This window comes from Cynoglossus semilaevis, chromosome 18 (assembly GCF_000523025.1).
Source record: "Cynoglossus semilaevis isolate Cse_v1.0 chromosome 18, Cse_v1.0, whole genome shotgun sequence".
Classification (NCBI taxonomy): domain Eukaryota; kingdom Metazoa; phylum Chordata; class Actinopteri; order Pleuronectiformes; family Cynoglossidae; genus Cynoglossus; species Cynoglossus semilaevis.
The window spans coordinates 1,298,086-1,316,373 of NC_024324.1; the positions used below are offsets into that span (position 1 = coordinate 1,298,086).

General features: G+C 47.1%; 2 protein-coding genes across 2 annotated transcripts in view; both read right to left on the bottom strand.

Moving 5' to 3' along the window:
• cica (capicua transcriptional repressor a) overlaps nt 1–8,567 on the bottom strand; it is a 31,155-nt gene extending 22,588 nt beyond the window's left edge. The window contains exons 1-2 of the mRNA XM_017041166.2: nt 8,011–8,567; nt 60–2,344 (exon numbers count right to left, since the gene is read on the bottom strand). Of these exons, the coding sequence (XP_016896655.1) occupies nt 60–2,130 (2,071 nt within the window). The 5' untranslated portion in view covers nt 2,131–2,344; nt 8,011–8,567. The remainder of the gene's footprint in view (nt 1–59; nt 2,345–8,010) is intronic.
• An 8,866-nt stretch (nt 8,568–17,433) lies between these two features.
• erf (Ets2 repressor factor) overlaps nt 17,434–18,288 on the bottom strand; it is a 38,368-nt gene continuing 37,513 nt past the window's right edge. Inside the window, exon 6 of the mRNA XM_017041101.2 lies at nt 17,434–18,277. Coding sequence (XP_016896590.1) covers nt 17,951–18,277 — 327 coding nt within the window. The 3' untranslated portion in view covers nt 17,434–17,950. The remainder of the gene's footprint in view (nt 18,278–18,288) is intronic.

The following is an 18,288-nucleotide window of genomic DNA, read 5'->3' on the forward strand; positions in this document are numbered from 1 at the left end:
CGCGGGGGGGGGGGAGAGGGGAGGAGGGGGCGGGGGCTGGGGGGTGGCGAGCACGGCGCCAGCTGCTGCCGTCACTGGGTCCATGCCTAGGAGGACAGACGGAGGGGTGGGGTGGGGGTTCAAGGCAAGGTGGGCCGAGGGGATGCCAATCCCCCGCACTACAGACAGGTGGGGATTGAGGTAGCCAGGTGGGGGCTTAGAGACAATGTGGGGGTGTTGAGAGACTGCAATTGGTTTGGCCCCAGGTATGAGCGCCCCCATTGGGACCATGTTGAAGTGTGACACCTCCATGTCTTCTTCAGGTGTAAGTGGCATGTACGTGTGGTGCTGCTGCTGCTGCTTCATACTGTTCTCTCTCTCTCGTTCTCGTTCCCGTTCTCTCTCTCGTTCCTGTTTCCTGTGGAGCTCTCTGTCCAAGTCCTTCTCCAGTTCCCACTCTCGGCTCGGTGCCAGGCTGAGAACTGACGCTGGAGTTACAGGGGAAGTAACGCTGTGACTTGATGTGGATGAAACAGGAACCAGGCCGGGGTAAGGGATACCCCTCCCCAACATGGGCCCCACTCCGGGATTCATCCCGCGGCTCAAACGGCGGACCTCCTGCTCCACGTCCACCTCCTCCCGGTCATCTCGCTCCCGTTCCTTTTCTCTGCCTCTGTCGTCTCCCTCTCCTGCGCCACCGGAGGGCAAACCCAGGTCCCACGGTGGAACTAGAAGACGGAGTGTTTGTCGAGAGACCCACACCGCCTGGGTACCGGCAGCTGTCCCTCTACCATCTTCTTCCTCAGTCGCAGAGTGAGGTCCTTCCTCAGACAGCAGGACGCGGTAGCGGTTGGCCACCGCGGGGTGGGTGTCGACCTGGGTGACCACGCCTTCTCTGTACCACTGCCACTGCCCCTCGATTCCCTCCTCGTTGCCAAAGGGTACACAAACACGGGTGCCAATAGCTATAGGATGCACACCAGGGGGCGGGGCGTCCAGAATAATGTCCACCACCCCCGGGGGGCTGTCATGTCGGTAGGGGTAGCGACACATCATCTTCTCACCGTTGAGCTGTACCTCTAAGCTTCCAAACTCCCCACTGACCTTCCGCACCACTCCGGCCCTGAACACCAGCTCCGACCTGGCCCCTTCGTCCCTCCTGTCGTGTCCTGCTTGGTCATCGCTCCTCTTCCTGAGCTGGCGAGCGAGGACGCGTTGATTCTTCAGCCCTTTGGCCAGGGCGTCTGACAGGGCGTCAGGGATGCCGGACGACACGTGCAGGGACATCTGCGGAACGGCATGCGGGTCGACCGCCACTTCCAGGTCGGCCGAGTGCTCGCTGGCGGTGTCTGTGGAGGAGCAGCGGGGCAGGGGGGGTGACACTCGCTCTTCTCTTACTTCCTCGCCTGCCCCCGACCTCTCCCTCTCCCTCTCCACACCCAGTGACAGAGTCGGGGGTCCCGGGGAGCCACTCTGGGTCCTTTCTCTGCCGGCGGTCCTGCTGTGGAAGTCATCTAGCATGCTTCTACCGTTGTGGTGAGAGTTGCTCACGTCACCTCCTGAGATTGTTGGCCCATGGTTGAGAACCCCGACACTCAGGCTGAGAGGCGAGGGCGTGCTGGAGGCGGGGTAGCTATTGTTAGCAGCAGTGGCAGACAAGCAGTGTTCAGACGTGTACTTCTTCTTGGGAACGCGGGCCTTGAAGGTGGCCGTCTTTCGGCTGGAGGCTGGGTTGGGACTGTTGTTGGCGCTCGGAGTACTACTGTTACTACAACTGCTGCCGCCGTCGCTGTGGCTGTGGCTGCCAACGCTGGCGGCAGATATCCCCGACCTGTCGTCGCAGGGTGTCGACAGCTTCTCGGAATCGCTCACAAGTGACGCCGTCGTCTCCGGCAGTCCGTCTCTGTAAAGCCCCTCCCTCTCCGCAGTGTCCTGCTCCCTGATTGGGTCCACCTGAGGGGACTTTGAGTGCAAATTAAAGGAAAACGGAGTGGGGGAAGTTGACATCGGCGGTGATCTGCTTCTGTCTCTGTTCTCATCTGAGTCTCTTTTCTCACCACCTTCTGAAACTTCGCCCACTCCGCGACGTTTCCCCCCCTTGGCCCGGGTAGAGGGAGGAGAGCGCCGGTCCTGTTTTTTAATCGGCTTCATCTTTTCATCTAGCTTGGTGTTCCTCCAAACAAGTCTTTTAGATTTATTTATTTATTCCAGAGATTCTCCTTGGCAATCCACTTGTTCTGCTCTGGGTTTTCTCTTCCTCCTCCTCCTCCTTTCCTTTTTCTCTATTTTCCAGTCCTGCCAAGGCCTCTCTCTCTCATCCTGTCTTGTCTCGGCTTCACTACTTGGCCACTGAGTTCCAGAGACTCTGAAAGAGAGGAGACAGGGTGTGTGGGTTACTGGTATGGCACTCGCTCACATGCATGCCTGCAGAGAGTCTTTTCTCAGACAGCTGTTAACGACACAGCGTTCAGAGAAAGAGCGAGTGACCAATCAGATCAAAGAATTCCAAAACGGGAGAAAAAAAAAAAATTAAAAAAAACGATCACAGGTGACTGCATCTGCTGCACCGTCACACCGAGGTTACCGAAGTAACGACGTACAAAACTTATTACTCGTAACTGGCCTGCATCCAGACCGGGGACGTAACCAGAAGAGGAGGAGGAAGAGGAGGACACGACGAAGGGTAAACACGAGGCAGACTCACCACACTGGATGGAAATAGTGAGGAGCACTTCGCAATTTGCCCAGACAAGCCTTTCTGCATGCACTCTCTCTCTCTCACACACTCTCACACACACATAAACACACTACTCCTTGGCCGGGGCAGTAGAGGCGGGGGAATTCCTTCTTCACTCACATACTGAAACCCTCCCTTTCTTTCTCTCTCTCTCTCTCTCTCTCTCTCTCAACCTTTATCTATGTATTTCAAAGCAGAGTCATTCCACCCCTACAAACTCCATTTCCTGTGGAAGACCATTACCTAACTTCCTGTTACTTTATGCCTCTCCACTCGCCGCCCTCTCTTCTCCCTCTCTCTCTCTCTCTCTCTCTCTCTCTCTGCTGTATTGATTTCTACCTCTCATCTCCAAGGTTCTGGTGTCTCCTTCCTCCTCATTTAGCCTCTAACACCATTTCTGCGCTGCAGTCGTCCAGAGCAGCGCGCTTGTTTCTGAATCATTGTCATTCTACACCAGAGTCACTCAGTTCCCCTCGCAGACGTGAAAGGGTCATTCACAATATCTCCCATTCCCACTCATTCACGGACGGGACCGCGAGGCTGCACGACGTCGCACTGGAGAAACCAGAATACTTCAGTGTGTGTGTTGATGTTAGCACGTCTGCTAACAGCTAAATGAAACGTTTGGCTGGTTTAACTCCGTAGGACGTGGTTGGTGAGGGGCCTGGTTTACCACACTGAGACGCAAACAAAACCATGTGACACTGACGTTTTCTACCTGCACACAAATGACTTTTTTAAAATAAAAAGGACAAAAAGCCAAATATTTTTTGTCTGTTCTTTCTGCCGTGTCACAGCTCACACTGGTCTTGACCTCCTCCAAACTACAAGCATTAAAAAAAAAAAAAAAAAGTGAGAATTGACACATCCGACCGTAAACCGTCGTACAAACCCAAACTGAAACATTCACTGTCAGTCCGTTCTGGACCGACGTCCGTCAACCACCGACAGGCTCTCGTCTACTTGTCAGTCAACTGTCTGTTGATGCACACGCTGTGGGCCTGTCTGCCCCCCCCCACACTTCTGCCTTCTTCCTGTGTTTTGTCTGTCAAGGCCTGCATTCATTCAGATCCTTTTAATTTCTGCCACATCATATCAGCTCCAGAGACAACCGTCTTTCAGAGACGAGCGTCTCGTGTCTCAAGGCCTCGCGGCTCACGGAGCGGCTCCTGTGTGAATCCCTATTTAGGACAGACAGACGTTCACGCAGCAGCAGCCGCCGCCATAAAGCCACTTGGCAGCCGGCGTTACTTGGTCAGCGCAGAGGTATGTTACGTGTGTTTACTCAGTAGCGCTCCGTGTACAACAGCTGGCGTCGGCGTCGTGGGCCTGACGATAACGGCTTCAAGACAAACTGACGCAACTCGCACTCGGCTCGGTGAAATACGGAGCAGGGACGGCGGTGCAGTGGACCGTGTCTCAATGTCCACTGATCAAAGCTGAGCTCTCAGCTCCAGGGGTTGAACCACCTCCTCCTTGACTGACGTGAGAACGCGGTGGAACGTGACGGGACTGTAGCGTGAACGACAACATGAACCGCTGTGTTTGTGATTTACTACACGGTGTTTAGGTGACTTTGTTAACCATGACGAACAGGAAGTTACATCAGGTTGGAAGGAGGAGGAGGAGGAAGAAGAAGAAGGAAAGGAGGAAGAAGAGGAAGAAGAGGAAGAAGAAGAGGAAGAAAAAGAGGAAGGAGAAGAGGAGATAGTTCAGAGCAGGACGGTGTTTTTTCGGAGGCTGGTTTCCATGTGTGGTAATGAGGTTTTTATTGCAGCTGTGACAGTGACAGAAACACCACACTGCTGCGTGTTTGTGTTGCTGCCTCCTTCTGTCCTTGTGCTGTTATTGTCCAGGGAACCACCACCAATGGCTTTCCTGGAAATACAGCAACTCAATTAATAAGAAAACGCCACAGCGTTGGTTCTGTATCCAAAACAATAAAGAGGACGCCCGTCCGTCCCCAGGTGTCTCCACACCACCGACTTTATTACTCTGCCGTAACGCAGTACAGACTCTGAGGGGAAGTACCGGTGTCCTTAATGGTACCTTGATACTGCTGCATCCTTACGTCAGCAATTAAACACAATGTGCTGTGGACAGAAACTACGTCTTTGTCCCGTGGACTCTAACGTCCCTTATTAAAAAAACAACAAAACAATGTGAATTTGTGTTTGTAGAGACATCGGTTCTTTGAACTGTCTAATAGGTCTTCAGAGGTTAATTACCAGACACACTGTGCTGTGGTACTTAAATCACCTCCGCCTTAGTACAGTATGTGTATTATGTCTTTGTTGTACTGCAGTTACTACGACTTACCTCCAAAGACAGCAGCCCTGGGCTACTGTAATAATCGGCCTGAAAACTAGTATTTTTTTATTGCAAATATTTTTTCTTTTCAACGTGTGACAGGCAGCGCAATTAAATCCTCTTCTGCTAGGTGGCAGCAGATGGCTATTAAAACTAAAAAAAAATAAAAAATTAAATAATCAGAGCTGTTGAAGAAGATCTTTGTGAGTGTCTTTCTTCAATTCCTGCCACTACATCAGCGTTGTCTTCAACTAAACGAGGTTGAGAAACACTCCTTTAAGCCACTTAAAACTGGGATCCCCAATCCCCGGTCTGGGGGCCGGTGTCGGTCCATAGGTCATCTGGTACGAGGCCGCAGTGGGACGCAGAGAAAAAAAAAAGTACTATAGTTTTACTACTTTACTTCATTCTAAGATAATCTGTCAATGTTTCCAAACAACAGGTCAAAGGTCATTCAGACTCAGATACTAACAGTACATGTATGTGTGTCGTGCCCTCGTAGTACCTCATTTACTACAGTTTTACTGCACTGCACACCAGCAGGACAGTACATGAACAAACACCACACCTCGGCTACGCCGTCGTGAAGACGGAAAAGATCCGAGTCGGACCAGATCTGGCCGCTCTCCCCGTCGTTAGCCTACAGCAAACACATCCTGGGAACGGTTCCGCTGCAGCGAGGAGTCCCAGGAACATGTGCGGGGACTATTTTGGGACGGTGCCTGGCAACATTGGGAGATCGGTGGAGGGGGGGTTTTTTCTGCTCTGTAAGACTGACTCATTTGTTACTGGTACTGTTGGTGTTGTAGTTTCAATATCGCGTCTTTAAATTTCAATGTCCAACATGGCAGCGACAGGGGTTTTTATAACTCATAACTGCCCACGTCATGAAACTTCAAGACACCAGTTTGAACCGTTCCACAACAACACTCGCATTATTATCACCAATAAAAAGAACGAAAAACAAATTCATTCGTTCCTGCCCTTCAGAAATATAATATTGATTAATTAAAATTAAAAATCACCAATATAGATAATATAAACAAATATATTGATAATATTAAATAATAATAATTAAAACATTATATTATTGTTATAAAAATGGGTAAAATACTCGATGTTTTAGTCTCAGACTAGTAACTTGGAAAAGTTAAATTACTTGTCACTGCGACGACGTATGACCTCATCTGTGTTTTAGTCACCACCAATGTGACGGTGCCAGGCTCACAGCACCTCGCTGGACTTGAACCTGAAACCTTTCAGAACCTGTTCTGTTTCTTTCACCACCACCACCACCACCACCACCACCGCTGCTGCTGCTGCAACGTTATCATTTACTACACTGCAAACTACTGCAGGTTACGTCATCATCATCTCTGGTACGACCATATACAGCGTGTGTCACGACCTGGTAGTACCGACTAGTACAGAGGTTAGTACTAGTTTACACTGAAATTAACTATATTATTTAAGCATTTTGATAAAAGTACACGAATGTACGGGCATATATATAGTATTATATATTTTTGTTATATGTTTTTGGAGCCAAAACATTGAGCTTGTGTGTTTATATTTTTTATATTTTACTCTCTTTAATAACAAAAAAACCAGAGGCCTCAAAGAGACCTCCATCAGTAGGACGTTGGACTGTGGTCCATAAAACCTGGGTCAAGAAGACCGAGGTCCCTGTGGGTCGCGAAGACGTGACCCTCAGAGTTGGCATTGTGGTCGTTGGTCACTGTTTTTTCAGCCCAATGACAGACTTGTGTCTGCGGTGGACGCTGCTATGACGTCCGGGTGTTTCTGTTGTTCATTTTTAGACAAATATGTTCGACATCTAGTCCGAACGAAGGCCATGGTTCTGTTGGGAACTTGGTGTCAGTGTTTACAGGACTCCCAACAGAAGGTAAACACAAAGGCAGGCCTGGGTGGAAACAGTTCCTGGTACTGTTGCCTTGAAGAGCCCCGTGTGTCTGTGCGGCTACAACACCGTTGATAACAGCTGTTAACTTTATCAGGGCAACAAACTGCGAACTACTGATGTCGTCACCTCAGCTCCAGCCTGGTAGTACGTATATGTGTCATCGTGCCCTCGTAGTACTGCGATTACTACCACTTTTTTTTTTTTTACTACACAACAGCAGCAGCAGCTACAGGCCGTGACGTGCAGACACAGACCAGGCCTCAAAACTCCACACCAGGCCTCCTCACCGACACCGGGAAATAACCGGTTTAACGTCCACACTGATCCTTAAACGCCACCTTAATGCCACAGGAGCCTCCACCGGCGCTAGGCTGCGTGTGTGACGGAGTTAAACCCCCCACCTCCTCCTCTCCGCCAAACGAGGAGGACAAACTACTTTGTCCATCCACAATAACAACAACACCAGCAGCAGGGACAAAGTCGTGTTGTTTAGGCCCCGAAGCGAAGTGACAGTAGTCGGCGTAACTTTGACTTGACCCTCGGTGTCGTTTTGTGTCGACACGAAAAAGAAAGGGTCAGAACTGAGGTTTTGTTTTTTGTTTTTTTTCGTGGAGGAGAAAAAAAAAGGCCCTAAAAAAAACAGCACATTCATTCACATTCACTGTGGCCACGTTGATTAAAACCGGAAAATGAGACGGAAAATGTGTGACAAAAGGCGAAACAACGACGAGGGGAGTTCCATTTTGTGAACGTTAATAGTTGTCATAGTGGGGGAACTGATCCCGTGTCAGTTTGTGACGTTCCATTAATTTCTAGTGGAAAAGTTTCACGCTCACTACAGTGTCTCGCCGCACCGCTCCCTTTTCTCTACTCCGCCACCCTGTCCGCCTCCGCCACGAAAATAACGCCGCTGTGACAAACAAGACAGCGGCGGCTAAATAACTGCTAACGCCACAAACACGAACATAAAAATTAAAAACAGAAAGAAAGAAACACATCCGAGCGACTGCAGTGTTGCGGGAGGCAGATTTGTGGGCAGCTTTCTTTCTCTCCTACTCACCGGAGCTGATGTACACAGACGGCAACTGTGTTGCTGAGTCCGCCGGGTCAAATAGGGCAGGGTGTGCGCCGCGGCCGCTTCACGCCGTGCGGCCGCTGTAGTTCATTTTTCTCCGGCAAAAGCAAGTTATAAAAAGGAGGAAGGAGGAGAAGAAGAAGGAGGGAAGAAAAAAAAAAAACTACTGCCCTGTATTTTCTACACTACAGTCGCAAAATGGTGAATGAAGCCCCCGAAAGCCTTGACAACCAGCCGGCGCCACCAATCGCGAGGCACGAACGCGTACAGTAGCCAATGGCGAGTCTCGGACGGAGCGAGGGGGCGGTGCCCGGTGTCAAAGCAGGGTTGACTGACAGGGCCGTGTGGCCAATCAGAGTGTGGGAAAACAGAGAACAGCTGTTAGGGAGAGCGAGGCTGCGGCGGCCAATCAGGAGCCTCTGTGGGAATGGCCGTCACTCGTACAGACTGAGGGCTCTCTATGTGAAGTCTGTAACATTTAAAGGCACATTTTGTAATTTTCAGGGAGCGATTTGATAAGAAAACCACAGACATACGTTTATAATTATATGAATTTGCTTAAATAATTAAATATAAATTAAATAATTCGATTTCAAATTAACTTGAATTTTTACTGTGTTTTATCAGTAAAACATCCACCAAATATCCAGCTCTGCTGAGTGATATCTACTTCCATAATGAGGTATATTAACACCACAACACTAAAGTGCAGCTGATTAATGACTCATAATTAGAACTCTTTTACATCATAAGAGTCATCGAACATCGTACAGAAGACGCGGTGGAGACGCGGTGCAGATGTGGTCTGCAGCTGTGACAGTCAGCCCGTAGTGCTCTGCTGGTTCCTCCGGAAGTTCCTCTGGTTAAAAATAAAACGACAGTATTTCTCCCCCTCGATCAATACGATGCCAATAATCTTTTTCTGGACGTCACATGATCTGAATCGCGGCCAACTGATGACGCAGGTGTGTGTGTGTGTGAGAGACTGATGGACAGATGCACAATAGGTGACGAAGATATTAAGAAAACAAAAACAAAGTCTCAACCACTGGCTTCTGATTGGCTGATAACTCTCCCTGATCCAGACTGAAGGACGATTTTCTTTTTACAAAAAACAAAAAAAAAAAACAAACTGGAGTTAGTAGTCACGTCATGAACTAGTTAATAATATCCTAGACTTTGACTTGACAGTCTGACTGATTCAAGGAAATTTTTTTTTTCAGCCAAAGTCAGTTGATTCAACAGGCGTTTCGTAACTGAGCTGAACAGAAATAACTAAAAAAGAAGTTACAGCTCGACATCTGCCTGACCAGAACATACAGCACCGGAGTCGTCACTATGACAACATTAACAGTACAACAAGTACACCGGAGTACAGAGAAGAGGAAGGAGGAGTATTTATGTCTGAAAACTGGTCGGATGTCCCTCAACGTTCGACCCTGACACTGATCACATCTAATTAGACACCAGGATCGACCCAGACCCAGACCCAGATCCAGTTACACAGCTGCCTCCAGATGTCTGTGTCACATCACTGTTTCCGTTCACACGCTGATACGTGTGTTCTGCACAGGGCTCCATGAGAGCCGCACGTCTGAGTGTAGTTTCAACAGGAAGTACCAAAAAAAACACCAACTCCCAAACGCTCACACTTCTCTCTCTCTCTAGCTCACAGCTAATCAGACTCGCCCTCTGCAGCTCAGCATCCCTAAGTCCCGCCTTCACAGAGAAGCCGAGCGAGCAGTGGAGGCCCGTGTGTCACCTGACTGGCGCCCGATTGGCCGAGAGCCCCGGGGTTTGCGGGCCAATGAGCTGGCGCTGCGGTGAGGTCATGATTCTGCTTGTTGCCATCAGCTCGGCCAAACAGGAAGAGTGAGTAAGTTAGTACAAACAGAGAGATGATGGTTCCTGGGAGAGTGACCCACATACACTGAGGGAGCGCCTGCACCTACACACACACACACACACACACACACAGCAGAGAGAGTGTGCGCAGGTACAGACTGTAACTCTGAGGAAGAACACAGGCTATAAAACAAAATCCTCTTTACCGTGCATGACTGCACACATGTAAACACACACACACACACACACTCTGAGCAGTGAGTTCCTGCTGCCGTCTCATAACACACTGCAGCAGCAGCAGCAGACACACACACACACACGTACGCAGAGGAGGTGCAGCAGAGCTATAACACGCCTGGGCGTTACATAATAAGTACATGTACAACATGAACATGGACACAGTCACACAGTCACACACACACACACACACACACACACCTCTGTGTGTGACTGTTTTACACTGGTTGACACGGACGATGATTCTGTAACGTCCAAGTGTCTGAGGTCAAGGTTTACTGTTTTATAAATATTTTAAAAAATCCATTTTATATATATGAGTACTGCATTAACCATCGTGTATCACGATACCAAATACTACAGATACTACAGTCACTGTGATATACTGAGGTGGAAGTTTTCACTGACACCTTTGGTCAAGTACGGCCAGTAGTATTAGGAAAGTACACGTAAGTACTGAAACACTGCAAGAGGCTGAAGTATTTGTTAAATCCTACTGAACGCTGGTAGAGAGACAGTGTAAACCACTCGGTCAAAACAGGAAGTGGTTTTATATTTTGGCCTAAGGAACAACTAAAATAAAAAAAATTTAAATTAAATTAAAACTAAAACAGTTCCAGGAAGAAGAGGAAGAAACTGTCGCGGCCCAGATGAGTTAAACTGACACCTGGTACGAAAGGTCAAATCTTCTGGGTAACTGTAACGTGTGGTGACTGGAGGAAACATGGGGGCGGGGGGCCGGGGGGGGGGTTAGGTCAGGGGGGAGCCAGACGCATGAGGGTGAGGAGAATCATCCAGGACAGGAGGAGGAGGAGACAGGAGGAGGTGTGGGACAGGGACGGTCACACTGGTCTCAGTAAAAGACACCGAGGTTGTGGGTGAATGATCTGGACTTAGTGCCTCTGAGCAGGTGGTGAGAATCAAACACAGAGCTGCCGCTAATCCCAGTCACTGTACACTAAACCAATCAGAGCAGCTTCAGGAGTGAACTGAGCACGACCTCGCTCTCTGGTTGGTGTGTGTGAGTCGACAACAACCAGACGTCTAACGTCCTCCACACCACCTGACTGACCACATCTGTTTTTAACGGCTGAATCTCAACATCCAGGTCTGTCTGTGAATACTGACTGCCCCCCCCCCGACCTCTCTGACCTCAGCAGGGGTCAGTAAAGGCCCGTGTGAATTCCAGAACCAACAGAACTAAAAGAGAAATCTCACTGATTACAGTGTCATCCAGACCATAATAGTCTGACGGCCCTAATTTAATTTAATTAATTACATAATTAATTTTTTTAAATCAATATGTACTGATTTTGTATTTAATGCAGTTTAACTTTAAATTCCCTTTTTTTTCCGGTTTTCCCCTTTTGCAGTTACTGCTGTTGACCAGAAGATGGCGCTATCTGACCGTATCTTGAATTAAAAAAGCAAGCTGTGTAAATTCCTTTCCCCGTTTGAACATCAGAGATTTTCCTTTGATGAGGGTTTGTTTGACCTCACTCTGACCCCCCCGCCCCCCCATGACCCCCGGAGGTCGCGGTTGAAGTACATCAGGTTTTACGGCCACTCAATCACTGACACACTCACTGCTTTTATACAGTTCTTAATGAACACGTCGGGGTTAAAGTTGTACAAAATCTGTGGTTTGAACCAAGGAATAAATTAATTCTTTAAATTTGTTTAATTACTTTATAGTTATTTATACTATGTATATTTATTTATACTTAAGTATTGTGTATATTATTGCAGTGGTACGTGTGTACTTCTTAATTACAAATATTTGTGTTTTAATTCCAGGACTCTTTACTGAGGATTTTATATTTTCTTTGACCGTCGTCAGATTATTTTTTTAAATCTAAGTTTAGACTTCATTTGTGGTTTTTCTCACCGGGTCTTAAGTGTTCCAGGTCCACGGCTCCCAGTGGTGAAAGTGAGGGGGCGCGGCCTCAGCGGGAGTCCTGCAACAATACATGATAATTAGCCTTCTGTTGTGATCTGGTTTCTGTCTGATGCAGCTCTCTGGACTGTGACCCCTGACCTCGTCCCTCACTCAGACCACAATCCCTCTCTGCTGGAGACCAAACAGGCCGTCAGTCAGAGTGTCATTAATGAGGCCGCGCTCCCCCCCGTGGAGATCAGCAGCCAATGAATGGGTGAAAAAACACAGGGCAGGGGAGACAGGAGGCCTTGGAGGGGGAGGACGGGGGGGAGAAGGGGAGAGGGCTGTGGGAGGGAGAAAAAAATGATGATTAGGATGATTAACAGGTAAGGAGGGGAGAGGGCTGTGGGAGGGAGAAACAAATGATGATTAGGATGATTAACAGGTAAAGACAGTGAAGGAAGAGTTGAAATAAAACTTTGTTTCCTTGATTTAACCCACGCTAGCATTTGTTGTTTACACCAAACTCTTGTCTTTACATAAAAAATATAACTGTTTTTTTTCTCCAAATTTGGTGAATTAGCCTGAATTTAAGTTCAACTTCTTTATTAATGGCTGACAGGAACGTACCTGGAACGGTTTATTTGTGTCCAGAGAAGTTCTCCTACAAACCGTAACCACTTGTGAACCGACACTTATTAGCAGCCATGCTACGTTTAAGACCTGCTAAACTAGCTAAAATGGACGCACCAACACGCAGCAAATGTACGTAACGAAGCGGCCGCCATGACAGCGCCTTAATTAACGACCAGTATCAAAGAACCGAGTTTTAATATTACTGTTTTTGCTCGTAATATTCTCTGAAGTTTGAGATGTAGCGAATCATTTGTAAATAGCACCGAGTAAAGTTTATTGTAAGCTAAATGCCTCGAGGCCAAGGTAAAAGTACTGGTTTATTTGTTAATGTTTTAATAAGTTTTAAACTTTCTTACTTTTTAGTGAAATCGTGGTTAAAGGATAAACACACTCAACCACGAACCCGCCTCGTCTTCTTCTAAATCTCGCGATAAGTGCCCGGGCCAGTCAGTGTTCGGTGGGGAAACAAAGCAAATGCGCACTACCAAAAACGGACCGCAGAGGGCAGCAGACGCAGCATTATCCAGTCACTCTATTTCTGTTGAAAGTGAAATTAATTCCTCGGGCTCTGAGCTGCTTTTTAACGAGCTTCATGTTTAAACACGGAGACACTTTGTTCTGGAAACCGTCCAAGTACTGATCACGTGACTTTTATGGCAGCGCAGGGAGATTCGGGTAAGAAAAGGGGGACGATGAAGAAAAGAAGTAGGCCAACGGACTGAGTTATAATTTGCTTTAGTCGACTGTGTTATTACGTCGACACTTTTGATGTCTGCTATCAGAAAGACGTGTCTGAAATACTGATTCTGGGAAAAAATATTTTGGCTTGGTTAGAAATATTTTTTTTAGTAATTATCTTGTTTTTTTTACCTGAAAATATTCCTGGTATTTGTTACAGGGACGGATCGTATACGTATTAGTTAAAGGTTATTTTAGCATTTGCTTCAACAATGACTCAGTTGATTTGGGGACGTTTGACCATCTGGGATCTTTGGTTCGTACTTACCTCAGTGACAAACTTACCAGAGGGGGGCAGCAGTGGGTTCGAAGAGCTAAAACAGTTTGGAAACTCCCCTTTCCATCAGATATTCAACGATCGTGAATAAATGACTAGACATAAATAAAACATGTAATGTAAAAAAAAAAAAAAAAGAATAACATTTTCAGTCACTTTTTGGGTTAAAAAAAAACTAAAGACATTTTTTTTAAATGTAAATAGGAACAGGAGCCGGTGTCTATATATTTTTTTAACCTTTTTTTTTAATGAACCCTGATTATTGTTTAATTACAAATGAAGATGAACAAATAGAAGAGAAACAGAAGTACAGGAGGATCCTCTGTGATTACAAAAAAATAAAAAATAAAAGTACGAGCGTCCGTCGCTCCTCGGCACAAACACTCCAGTCACGGAGGTGAAGGTGAGCGGAGAGACGGAGACCAGCAGAGAGAGGAAAAGAATTCAAATAATACAAGGCTTCAACAGTACAACGCTCTTTTCTTACAGAAACCTCCAGAAATGGAAAAAAATATATATGTACACAACATCAAATTAAACGAACGCAAAAGTCTCTTTACTCCCGTCAGTTTGTCACAGGGACGCAGGAGGGACCGTCCTCTGGTCCAGGGTAAAACGTAGAAGATAAAATCAGTTAAGTACAAAAAAAAAACCAACAACAACAACAGCACTGATGATGAAAAATTAAAGTTCATGTAGACGAGTGCAAACTGAAATTAAAACCTCACAAAAAAAAGGAGAACAGGAATCGATGGCGCAAGAGATAAAAAATTAAAAAAAACAAAGAATTAAAAAAAAATTAAAAGTTAATAATACACGGTAATAATTACAAAAGTAACAGTAATACGTCTGGAAACTAACAGGGGGCAGTGATGAGAACGGCGACATGAAAACTGAGGGGGGCAGGGGTCAAACTTTACCCTGGTGGAGAAAAACTTCACTTTTCTCCTGAGTTTTTTTTTTTTAAGTCTCGAGGTTTTACGGCGGCAGCGCAGGTGAAAACGAGCGAAAGGAAAATTGGCAAATTAGCCAAACGCTGGCAGTGCATTACTGGCCTGTAGGAATAACGATTTGGGGCGCAGACCTCGGATGGTACTTAAGTGAGAGTTGTGAGGTCGGACAAGATCGTCAAAGTACGAACCGGGTGGGATGTGGTCTGTAGACCGAAGGCTGAGCAGAGAGTGGGCCATGAGAACAAACTGGGTCTCTGTAGTTTAATGACCGTTTGCTGAATGGTAACTGGACAGTAGACACATTAGCACCCTCTGATGGACAACTATGTCAATGCAGCTCAAACCAAAGACCATCTTCTGTCTGATCCACCCATTAGGCCACACCCAACTTTTCTAACCAATGACAGCAAACCTGTGGTCCACTCTATGTCTCTAACTGTAACTGATTATAAAAGAGAAGAATGTCCATTTCATGACCCATTTTCTCTGACACCAACAGTGAGGTTTGACCCACATTTGTCCTTCTGCGTTTGAAAAGAAGGAATGTGAGTAATTCCAGTGAGCGTGTGGAAGGACAGCTGAACCGGTTTGTTTCCGCCCGAGGAAGAAAAATGATCTTAAAAAAAAAAAAAAAATCCCCGGCGACACAGCTGTCCATCTGGGTTGGAAACTACACAGAAGCGGCCCACGGCCCAACAAGTAGACTGGCCCACACTGTTTGTTCATCCCACGGCCCACAGATTGGTGACAGCCAGGTGAAAACCTGCCGTCCAATCAGCAGCTGCCTCCTTCAGAGTGTTAAATTACAATTCCACACCCTGATTAGGCACACCACCCGGGCCGCTGCCGCCGCTGTTCCAGATGTGATGAAACAAACGTACCCACAACAACAACAACAACAACAAAAAAACTGGATTTAACTCTGTTTATGTCAAAGGTCCACGCTGGCTCGTTGACCCCGGCCACGCCCTCTGACCCCTGAATGCATGATAACATTTTGAGTTTAATTTTCATAAATTCAAGAATATAAATATAAATCTCTGACAGCGTCGACGCTCGATGATTCCAGAGAAGAGAAGGCAAGGGTGAGAAGGCTAAGGCTGAATTACACTGCTGATAATATGCCCATTAAAATATTTATATATATTTATATACTGTAAATATATATACACACACGTCTTTACCGTTAAAAATACGAGGATTCTTCCTGGTTTGTATCAAATGACCGTATTGAAATATATTTGATTTTCTTTCCTTAATATATATTTGAATAAAATATATATATGTGTAGATTTTCTTTTTCTGTATTTGACTTTTACAAAAAAACAGAAGGCATGTTGGTAGGGTGCGATAAAATATTTTTTTCGTTTGGGGATTTTAGCTAAAAGTCATATTGTATTTTTTTTTTTCTTTCTCAAAGGCACATTTTTATTTGGACTTTTCAAAAATGGGCAAAAAAAAAATCTCTTATTTTTTTGTTTTTTTTCCTCAAACTAGACGATTAAAAGTTGATAAAAAATAAAAATCTACATCTGTCTCGGTTGAAGGTTTTGCCTGAGTTGACCTCGACGCTCCACATTCACGACATGGTTCCCGTTCCTCCCCCGAGACTAAAGTCAAGATCGTGACTCCTCAAAAAAACATCACGTGAACAAATCAAGGCTTTTCTTTTTCTTTTTCTTCTTCAATTATCTCAAAAAACAAACGCCCCAGGATCACTGCACGGAAAAAGGAAATGCCCCAAAATACTGTCCACGTCCTCTGGAGGTTCAGGTCTCTTCAGACAGAGAGGGGTTTTTTTTTCTTTTTCTTTTTTTTAAACAGTAGCGAGGAGGAGCAGGAGGAGGAGGAGCAGCAGGAGGAGGAGGAGGAGGAGAGGGGAACACAGAAGAAAACTTGCTCTGGAGAGTCCAAGGAAAATAAAAAAAAAAAAATCTAGAAAGTTGATACACAGAGTCGTCCCTCCGTCTTCAGGCCCTGATGTTTTACCACCACACACACACAAATCAGAAGCCAGAGTGTGTGTGTGTGTAATTACAGCCCTGCAGGAAGCTGCTTCCTCGTTTCCTCCCGTCAAGTGTGGAGGAGAGGGAGATGACACGCCCCCCGGTGGCGGCTCTGTACAGTGGGAACCCAGAGAATTCTCCGGCTGATAAAAAAAAAAACGTCAGAGGAACTCGTCCACCTGCCGGCCTCTCAGCTGACTTCACCTCGTCTTTGTCCACGGTGGTGATGGAGACGAGGACAGAGAGCTCCATCAGTTCAGCTCTGACCTGGTCCGAGGCCACAGCCCCCCCCCACCCCCTCACTCTCTTCCACCTTGTAAACGACTGTGACCTCCGAGGCACTTCTTAAAGTCTTCTCTTAGTAACATCACCAGAGCGGAGAAGCTGATTGGTCGATGGAGATGGGTTTAATCAGGCGCTGCGTCTCCTCTCAGACAGAGGAGTTATAAAAAGGAGGTCGGCTCCGTCCCGAGAGCCGGGCGGGGGCGGAGGAAATCCTCTCCGTCAGCGGGATGTGAACCATCAAACCCCGTCTTCCTGGGACTCTTGTAAACTGATGTGTGATCAGTGGCCGCGCCGTCACACTCATCAGGCCGTGGAGAAAAAAACACACACAGAGCTGATGACATGTGGCATGTTATTATGCAAATCAACAGAGTTAATATGACCCATTTTCTCGTCTGTGAAAGGCTGTAATTGTCACATTCATCCAAACTGATTCAGGCACTTTGACTGCAGCGCACGTGTGTGTGTGTGGGTGTGTGTGTGTGGGGTAGGAGGTCTTTTTCTCTGACGTTTGGGGGGGGGCTGCACACACAGGTACATCTGTGGGGGGGGTCCAGGGGGGTAAATTGATTCTTTATATAGATCATAATGATTAATGCTCAGGACGGAGGACAAACGTGGGACGGTCAAAGAGACGGTCCAGACATGTGGTCCAGTTCTGGGAGCAGCCTGAGTTCTGGTTGGTTGTTTTTTTTTTAAACATCACAAAATAACAAATTTGAACGTTTATCTTTCTGAACTTAAGCCAAAACCAACTGTGACCTCCAGCATTGAGCGACTGATAAAAGCTGGACTGTCCCTTTAAAGCCCAGTGAGGGGACGTCGTCACGGTGGAGTAACATAAGGGGCGTGTGGGGCTGTGAGGTCAGTGAAAAGTGCCCAAAAAAACCCCTCCGCATTTGACTACAGAGAAACAGTCACACGCCAACAACAAACACCTGCTGCAAGGCATTGTGGTCTATATCAAACTGTTAAACGCCACTTCCAGAGGTGTGTGTGTCTGTGTGTGTCTGTGTGTGTACGAGCAGTTCCTTTGTGTTTAGTGTGCCCGTGACAGTGCACGTGAAGCTCAGCAGCCGGTGTTTTCCAGCGACAGCTGCGCCGTCGCCCTCTGCAGCTCAGAGCTGGCTCTGCGCTGGGTGGGAGGTGGAGGGAGCATCAGCCCCAAAATAACACCTTTCCTCTCAACATTTTCCAGCTCCGCTCCTCTCTTCCTCCCCCCCGCCTCCTCCATGGCCTCCCCCTTCGTCTCCAGTCCACCGTCAGCCCTGACTTTCTTGTCCTCCGCCTCGTCCCTCTCTCCATCCGCTTCCATCTTCTGGTCTTCGCTCCAGCGACGCTTGAAGCGCAGCTTGAGGGGGATGCAGCGCGTGCCCCCGGGACTGATGGGCGCGGCCTGACCCGGCT